This window comes from Lepidothrix coronata, unplaced genomic scaffold, assembly GCF_001604755.1.
Source record: "Lepidothrix coronata isolate B3197 unplaced genomic scaffold, Lepidothrix_coronata-1.0 Scaffold4, whole genome shotgun sequence".
NCBI classification, from domain to species: Eukaryota; Metazoa; Chordata; class Aves; order Passeriformes; family Pipridae; genus Lepidothrix; species Lepidothrix coronata.
Genome location: NW_016690184.1, coordinates 921,759 through 931,689, shown reverse-complemented (window position 1 = coordinate 931,689; position 9,931 = coordinate 921,759). Strand labels below are relative to the sequence as shown.

At 35.2% G+C, this 9,931-nt stretch overlaps 1 protein-coding gene across 1 annotated transcript in view; it reads left to right on the top strand.

Moving 5' to 3' along the window:
• EYS (eyes shut homolog (Drosophila)) overlaps window positions 1-9,931 on the top strand; it is a 784,118-nt gene that overhangs the window by 227,151 nt on the left and 547,036 nt on the right. Inside the window, exon 15 of the mRNA XM_017823913.1 lies at window positions 213-326. Within this exon, the coding sequence (XP_017679402.1) occupies window positions 213-326 (114 nt within the window). The remainder of the gene's footprint in view (window positions 1-212; window positions 327-9,931) is intronic.

Sequence of the window (9,931 nt, the reverse complement as noted above, 5' to 3'; positions counted from 1 at the left end):
GATTAGTTACCATTTAGCAACTCAGAAATAAGTTGTCATGTATTTGTGATGATAAAAGCTAAATGGATGCTGATATTAGTAGTGTGGCTCTTTATTTGGCTGATGTATGTTAGCTTCTCTTCACAAGTTCCTTGAGATTTTTGTGGTACAAATAAATTGGAATTGGCACCTGATTGTCTTAGTAAGTGTTCAAATCTTTCATCTTTTCAAAGGTGCAAGATGTGAAACAGATATAGATGAGTGTGCTTCATTTCCCTGCAAGAATGGAGCCACCTGCATTGACCAGCCTGGTAATTATTTCTGCCAATGTGTGGCTCCCTTTAAAGGTAATGAACACCAAGGGAGAGGGGAAAGCAAACATAATTAACTTTAGAAAACATTTCTATCAGTTGTCTGAACTCATTTCACTCTTCCTACAACATTATTAGTCCTTTATGTTCTCAAGCGAAGCTTTTAAGGTAACCAGCCAAATATGCCTTATGTTGCAAGTAAGGTGAAGAAACATTGTTTATGTATCTACTAGTTGTGTTTATTTATTAATAAAAATTGCTAATTTAAAATCAGTTTATTAACAGAACAAGATTGCTTATGAAATGAGAGCTACATGTCCATTAAACTGTCATGACAAAGATTGGTTTCTTCTCTACAGTTTTCTCTACAATTTTATTGGTCATGGCATTTTCTGAATTACTTTTTCATTATTAGAAAGTAATTTATAGCTCCCTTGGAATCCAGAAACTCTGTGTGATTATTTCTTTTGAGGATTTTAAAGGCAATACATTTAAATTACAAGGTTTATTGTCATCTTTTTCATAGAAATTTTGGTATTAAATTTTAAGTACTCACTGCTAAAATAATTTAAAATAAAGTGTGTTATGTTCTTGAGCAAATCTAGTTCAAGTGATAATGTCAATTAAAAGCACCTATTGATTTATAAATTAAATATAAACACATTTTTCCTTAGCAGTTCAATATAATGAAACGTACTTAGGATTCCAGGACAATCATTAAAAGGCAATTTTCTTGATACATTGAAACAAGAGAACTTCTCCCTTTTAGGCAAGATGCTTGAATAAATTTTTTTATTTGTGAGCTCGTGAACAAACACTCGTGTTTGTTCTTATTATTTTAATTAATGGCCAAAATTTAGTTTGTCATTTTTATTAGTTTTAATTTATGTTCTACTGAATGAAATCTAGTACAATAACAAGTAAATGACTACTGCAGGACCAGAATTGCCTCTGTGCAGGAAGATGTGAAATCGTTTTCAGTACATGGTTAGAAATACTGGTCTCTGAAGTACTTGTTACAAAAGAAGCCATATTTCCAGAAGACTTGTTATTCGTTTAGATATTTAAGTAAATAATTAAAAATTTAAGAAGTCAAGATTTCTGTAGTCAACCTTCAAGAAGCTAGCAGTGTCTCATACTCTCAATGGAAAAGTTAAGCCCTGCTGGCAAGATTCATAAAATGTAACTGAGATCCTCTGAGAACATATCAGGAGAAAGTAGTTAATAACCAGCTGTGCCACTTAGACACTCACAAATCTATGGGACCAGATGGGATCCACTCAAGGATACTGAGGAGCTGGCAGAAGAGCTCACCAAGCCACTTACCATCATTTATCATCAGTTCTGGCTAAATGGGAAGGTGCCAGATAACTGGAGGTTTGCCAGTGGGACAACCATCTACAAGAAGGGTTGGAAGGAGGATTCAGGAAACTACAGGCCTGTCAGCCTGACTTTGATGCCTGACGAGGTTTTGGAAGAGATCACCTTGAGTGCCATCATGTGGCACATACAGAGCAACCAGGGGATCAGGCCCAGTCAGCATGGGTTTAGGAAAGGGAAGTCCTGCTTGACCAACCTGATCTCCTTTTATGACCAGGTGACCCACCCAGTGGATGAGGGAAAGGCTGTGGATCGGAACTGTCTACCTGGACTTAAGTAAAGCCTTTTATATTATCTCCCATGGCATTCTCCTGGAAAAGCTCTTAGCCCATGGCGTGGGAGGATTAAGAACTGGCTGGATGGTCAGGTCCAGAGAGTGGTGGTGAATGGAGCCACATCCAGCTGGTGGCTGGTCACTAGTGCAGTTCCCCAGGGCTCAGTGTTGGGATCAGTCCTGTTTAATATCTTTATTGATGATCTGGATGAGGGGATCAAGGGCACCCTCAGTCAGTACGCAGATGACACCAAGGTGGGTGAAAGGTAGGAAGGCTCTTCAGAGGGACCTGGATGCAGTGGATCAATGGGCCAAGGCTAATGGTATGTGGTTCAATGAGGCCAGGTGCTGGGTCCTGCACTTGGGTCACAACAACCCCAGGCAGTGCTACAGTCTGGGGGTAGAGTGGCTGGGAAGCTGCCTGGCAGAGATGGACCTGGGGGCTCTAATCAACAGCCAGCTGAACATGAGCCAGCAGTGTGTCCAGGTGGCCAAGAAGGCCAATGGCATCCTGGCCTGTATGAAATAGTGTGGTCAGCAGGACTGTCCCGCTGTACTCAGCACTAATGAGGTCACATCTTGAGTACTTGTGTCCAGTTCTAGGCCCCTCACTACGAGACAAACATTGAGGTGCTGAAGCGTGTCAAGAGAAAGGCAATGGAGCTGGGGAAGGTTATGGAGAGTAAGTGATATGAAGAGCGACTAAGGGAACTGGGGTTTTTTAGCCTGGACAAGAGGAGGCTCAGAGAAGACCTTATCACTCTCTACAACTGCCTGAAAGGTGGTTGTAGCAAGATGGGGGGGCAGCCTCTTCTCCCAGACAACCAGTGACAGGACAAGAGGAAATGGCCTCAAGCTGTGCCAGGGGAGGTTCACGTTGGACATCAGGAAGAATTTCTTCACTGAAAGGGTGTTTAAGCATTGGAATGGGCTGTCCAGGGAAGCAGTGGAGTTGTCCTCCCTGGAGGTGTTGAAGAAATGACTGGACATGGTACTTAGTACTATGGTTTAGTTGATAAGCTGCTGATTGTTCAAAGGTTGGACTCTATGATCTTAGGCGTCTTTTCCAACCTAAATTATTCTATATTATATTCTATTCTATGATTATATTCTTGGTATAGCATGTCTGAGACTGTTCACTGGTTTATAGCTCTACTCAACACCTTCCAAGATCAAATTCTTATACTTGCCTAGATTTATGTTGGTATAAATAAAAGAAGATTTAGTGTCATATGAAAACTCTACCTCAGTCTCACACCATCTGTTTATTTAGTGTTAAACTGCTGTAAATGTAGTCTTTAAGAGATTCGCAGTAAAAATAATAATAAGAGATTCGCAGTAAGCCAATATAATGGTTAGTTAAACTATGTTTTTTAACCGTGTGAATACATTCAGGTTACTGTAATGAATAGCTTTGTGTGCACTAATTACAGATCACAGAATTACTTTGTTAAGAAAGTACATATAGGATGTTAATGGTAGAAGTTATGTAGGAATACCTGTTGTACTTATAAGTATTTTCACAGATTTTCTTGCTTGCAATATTCTCAGTGGAAAACCATAAATGCTCTATTATGAATGCTGTCATTTACTTGGAAAACAATCTGAAGTTGTATTTCCATAATATATTGCAAAGATTTGATTCTCTAATCACAAAATCTGACTTGAAGGGCATGCTTTACTACTAGGAACGTGTAATATATTAGGAACATTTACCAGTTGATCAGGAAGTGTAGAACAGACCTCTATTATACTGAATGGAGAAATATGGAATACAGAGCATGATGTGGACATTCAGGTGCATTCTTCTAAAGGTAGCCTGTCAGACTGAGCTAGAAATTGATTCTATGTGTAGAAACTGGTTTCTACATGTTTATCTCATTTTCTTCTTTATTTTCTTGACTCTTCTCATTTGTTCATTTTGACAAGGAGACTGTGCATGATTATGACCAGGAAGTTTTGATTTTTCCATTTTGTTTTTACTTCCCCTTGATTTCCTCTTGTTTTTAGAAAGGAAAAAAATTTTTACTTTCTTCACATTTCAAGTCTATTGAGAGCAAGTATAGCTACTACTTGTTTTTATGTGCCGCAAACTTTTTGATATCCTGAATGTTTACTTTTTTTATTTTAATAAATTTTAACAAACTGTTAAATTAATCCTATATGAATAAGAAAAGTCACAGAAATTTAATTAAAATATTTCTGTGCACTCATAGTTTCTTGTATTTTTCTTGGGAGGTGCAGTGGGTTTGTTTTGTTGGTTTTTTTAAAGCATAGATTTGTCTACTTTGACAAAATGTTTTAACTCATTCCATTGGCTTCCACAGAATACTGGAAGACATCCAAGGCTTTTAAGAAAAGTGATGCTTGGGCATTGGTATATATTTTTCTTCAAATGCCCACAGTCCAGGCTGTGCAAATTAACTCTTCAAACCTGATATCTGAATGAGGATTTACTTTTCTTGTGGGCACAAAACTTTTTTTAGAAAATGGAGAGTACTGGAGAAGTATATCTTCTGATGCTGCTGGTGTTACATGGTGACAAAATTAATATATTCTTCTCCATTAGTGTTCCTCTGAGAGAAGATTTCCCCACAGCTAGTGTAAATCACTGGTCTTTCTATATATTTTAGTATTTCATTGGAATTTTTGCCACTGAAATTGTTACCTTTGACTTTTCTCAAATGTTTAGATGAACACCTTGAGTGTACTAACAGTCCATCTAGGCATAATTCAGATATGAAATAACATCCTTGTCAACTTCTAATAATTTTCTAATTACTAAATATGATAACTGAAGTATTTTCATCCTATTTCCTCCAAAGTCCTTGTCCTGTGGAGGAGCAAATTGATTTTCTGTTTTCTAAAATCATTGAGTTTTACCTGTAGTCCTGATAAGATATAAAAAATGAACTTCAAAGTCCAAATACTTTTACACCATAACTCTTTTGACCTTGTTTTGGAAAAGCTCAAGATTTGATTAACGAAGGAAAATCTATACCAGGTTACAGAATGAGATTCCTATGTAAACCCACACAGAAATCCTAGAAGTTACTGAGCCTCACTGAGCCTGTGACTAAGGTTAAATAAAGAAAAAAAATAGCATCCAGATTTGTATAATATGCTTTTGCCATTTATAATAGTTGCCTATGCTGGAAGTACTGTATGTGTTTGTGAATGTGTTCTAATTAATCAAAAATGACAGTCCAGTTATAAAAGTCCAATTCTCTGTTTCTGTCTGCTTTCACTAGTGTTCTGCCAGTAACTTGTATAGTACAAAACATTATTACACTTCACACAAAAGCTGAAATGCAACTTTCCATGCTTGCTGCTGCTTACGTATACTGCAGTGTAATGTTCTTTACATACAGGATTTAACCTCAGTATATTTCTGGTATAGTTGCCTCTGCTTGGTTGTAATATATTAGTACCTGCAAATATTCTACTCTTTTTAGAAATATCTCCCTCCTCCACTTGTTTTCTATCATAACTGAGGTACAACAAGTATAGTCATGTATATAGAACACTTTTTATCAGTGGACATTCCGAAGTTAAGTTCAGAAACCGAGAAGGAATCAGCTGTTGCATTCCCTACTGATAAAGTAACAATTGGAACTGGGAGAAGGAAGGAAGATAAACTTGATTTGGCTGCAGGACAAATCAAAATTTTAATATTATTACTGTTATGAGTTTGATTACATTATACTATCTTAGTTGTGGAGTTATTATAATAACTTTTCTATTAATATATTGATTCTACAATTGGAGCCTTTCTATAATGAAATTGCAGTTATTATAGAATTAATATTAAGTGCTTCAGCAGAAAGCAGAACTTGTGAGAAACATACGGTGAGGCTGTATCTCATTTAGAGGTCCAAAATCTTCATGGAAGGTAGAATGCTCCAATGGCTCTATCAGGAAATAGTGTCTTGTTCCATTAAAAATTCAAATGTATTCAAGAGCACTGCAATTATTAAATATCTATATTTATATCCATGCTGTTCAAATTGGTGGTTTTGTTGTTTTGAGGCATATTCAAATATTCTTCTAACAGTCAGGTCCATAGTAATAAATGCAACCTTACTGTTCACAGCTTTGAAGTGCCAACATTTTTATGTATCACCCAGCCACATCAATGAAGTTAGTCACAACTATTAGACATCAGTCCTTGCTGAGAGTGTAGCAAAGTGAGTTTGTCCCTGTGTCATGCATGCTGCTTTTCAGCATTCTTAGCGTGTAAAAAGTTGAATGATCCCACTGCAATTCCTAGACCAGCTCATTTTTACAGAAGATAAAGTAAAACGTATAAGGCTGCTTTATTCTCCTTTGTTATTATTGATAGCTAACAACAGATCTTGCACTATCACACCAGAACTGCAAATTTTCCCCATTTTCTACACCAGTATTTAAGGCAAAGATGAAACTAACTAAGAAAATTTCTGTGACCCATTGACTGAGCCAGTATTCTGCTATTCCCAAAGAAAGCTCAGGGAGAAAGAAAGCATTAAAATGCTCATTTCAGTTAGAGACTGTGTATTTAATATGTAATAGTTCTGTAAGAATTGACATGATTTTTTTCTTAAAAAAAAAAAAACCTCAGCTGTTTAGTAACTTGTTTTTACTAAATGTAGCAAAGACTTTTATCATTTGATCCAAATTATTACATGACTTGTTTAAAAAAAGGCACTGTATGTATTTGGTCTAGGTGTTGCTAAGAGATATGACCTTTATAATGAAATATATGCAATTGTAGAGGAAAATTGAAATTCAGTTCTGAGGAAATGTCTACTTATTTGTGGCAGACTTAATGAAACATGTCTCCAAATGTGTTCCAATTAAGATTAAAGCAAAAATGGTAATTGACCATTAAACATGTTGCAAAAGAAAGTAAACTAGTAAGAAAGGCAACTCAGCAGAAAAAAAAATGCTTAAGTCTGTTGAAAAACAAGAGTGATAATGGAGTTTTCAGCACAGGACATTCTATTATGGGAACAGCTAATTACAAAACAGATAATAAGTAAGAAATGTAAGTGCTCATGAAGGCAAAAAAACTAGAATAGAGATAATGGAGCTATTACTTTTCCAGTGCTCATAGACCAAACCTCAGTCTTTCCTGTGCCAAGACCCATGCAAAAAGGCAGGTTTACAAGACCTGTGCCTCTTTGTAGCATATCTCTGTGTTACACCATAAAGCACTACATCCTGTTCAACATCGGGTTTTATCTGTTTTTTTCACTGTCTTGACAATGAACAGTCAAATAAAATTTTATTTAGGGGAAAAATGCAACCAAGTGCATTGATATATGAAGGGCACTCTGCGTCACGTAGGAGCTTTTTGAGGGAAGAGAAGCAGAGTGGCCACATTTGTGGCATATTACCTAGAAAATGCATATCCTCAGACCAATAAAGAAGGATATGCAATGCCTAAACAGGAATCAGTATGAGCCAGGACTTGCTGTTGATGCACATAAGAAGTCACTGCAGGACTTTGACAATTTTCTCCGATATTTCTATTGCTTTTTGTATTGACAGCTGCTTCTGTCTCCAAAAAATAATTCAGAGACCAAGTCTTTTTCCTAGTCATTTCTAGTGTCAATTGAGACTCTCTTGGATATGTTAGATATCCATAAGATCTGTAGGAGACCCATGGCCTTCCAGAACAGCACTGAAAACACAAAGGCATCTCTAAAAGTCCTGTTTGCTAACTCTGTCCACATAAATTCAGTGAGGTAGATGCTGTAGTTTCAACTCTGCTTTTAGTTTCCACCTTGGGACACATCTTGATCCACAAGAAAAAATTTCTAAGCCTTTACAGCCATGATTACTCTGGGAATACTGCATGTGTAAATCCAGTCATCTATATCTGATAAGGGGTTTGAATTTCATCCATCATTCTGTGAGAATGGTGTACAAGATCTCTGTTACAGAGAGCAGATTTAATTAATGTAGATGATACAAGATATATTCATTAAAAATAAAAATCTGTCCCTTAGCTTTCCAGAAAGCATGTGCAAATCACAGTTTTTCACACTTAAAACGTGGTTACCTTTTCCCTGGTTGCTCTACAAATTATGAGGACATTGCTGTTGCTCAAAGAAAAGTTTACCAAATTTCAGAATGGTTTTTTTGGCTTTGGAAACAAATGTTTGTAGCTTTATTTTTCCACAGAGTGGCCTATTTATTGTGTACACAAATAAAAGTGATCAATTATAATCTTGATATCAGCTGCTATAAATAATATCTGTCCAATTTTAAGAAAATGAAAATGGAATCTCAAAACACAGAATGGTTTGACTACCTGAACTAAAGGTAGCCATTACTATAATTCAAAATGACAAACACAGGTCCTAGGCCATAAGGAAAAATTGAGTTTGATAAAAGTTTTCTGTAAATTTTCCACACATACTCTTAATTTCAGTTGAATGCTGATTTAGATAAGATAAAGAATGAAATGCATACCTGTACATTTCAGTAAGAAATAAATTTTCATTAATTGTTTTCCTTAGTAGAATTCTTTTGTTTTCTGAGAAAGAGTGAAACATGTTTTTGTGTTGAAATATGAAATTCACAGATGTGGACACAGACATATCTTTATTGTTTAATCATTATAAACTTCTATATTTTGAAGAAAAAAGGTACTTAAATAATATATTCAACTTCTGATTTTCTCTGTTTTTACAGAAATTTACACAGGTATGGAGCAATAATATATGCATCTCTGTGTGATTTTAATTTTAAAGTTTGTGGTGTGGGTCTTCTCATATTCTGCTTCACCATTGTTGCATGCTCTGCATTACCATATACAATTAACAAAATGTTTTTTACTTGGAAAGTGCTAAGTATTGCTTTTCAAACATCCTTCCCTTAGAAAACAAAACAAACATATGATTTTCAATTACTATGGATTTCACAGAAAATACCTTTTCACTGATTATATAGAGAATCATAAAGCAATTTCTTTCATGGAAAGTAGAATTTGCATTCCAAGAAAAAGAATGAATTTGCTACAAATTTGAACTGTAAGAAAACATTTGCTATGTTTTTAAACTGTTATGATAATACTCAGCTTAATTTCAAGTAATATCAATATATGCATGCTTCAGTTATTTTCTTTTTCTTCCAATCCACTTCTATGGTACTTCTGTTTTTTTTAATGTACATTTACTAACATTTAATCATCTCAGTTGTGGAGGTATTTTCTTTTCATATGCCACAAAGCAGATCAAACTAAGCAGCTAGTTTGTAAAATAATGGCAAGCTTAGAGGTACATCTAAACTCCTCAAAGTTTTGAACTCTTAATAATCTTATATTTAGCATTAAGATATTTAATATTTAGAGTTACAGGGAACTCAAATTTTAGGCATCTAACTTCTTGCTCATTAGTGTTCCTGGGATTTTATGGTAAGTCTATCAAAGCCTTTTCTTAGTGAAAAGGAGTGAGAGGTACTGAGCTGTATAAAGTTGATGAAAACAAAAACATGTTTCTCTGAAGTGATCAAAACCTTTTTTGAATTAAAATTCTTGTATACACTAATTTCAAAAGAAGAATCTTGAGAAAAACAGTAAGTTGCATATAGATTGAGGGTAGGGATTTTTTTTTTTAATTTTTATTTTTTGGTGTGGGTAGTTGGGGGATGTTGTTAGTTAGCCTTATAGTGCCTTCATATACTGGATTATCCCCCATAACTAAACATATTTTTATTTTTATTGTATGGTATTTAATTTACTTAGTTCATCTTGGAAAGATAATGTCTGAAACAGTGCTATTGTAGTGACATTATGATCATAGAATCACATAATATTCTGAGTTGGAAAGGAGCCCACAAGGATCTCATTTCTTTGAAGAAAATGCTACTAATTTCATTTGTATGTTATACACTGTTTCATAACAATGGTAAATAGACTTTAGGAAAGGCTACTGAAATTCAGTGACCAGTGTCATAAAGTTACTGGAGCTGTATTCTAGTACTATAAAATAAAATAAAA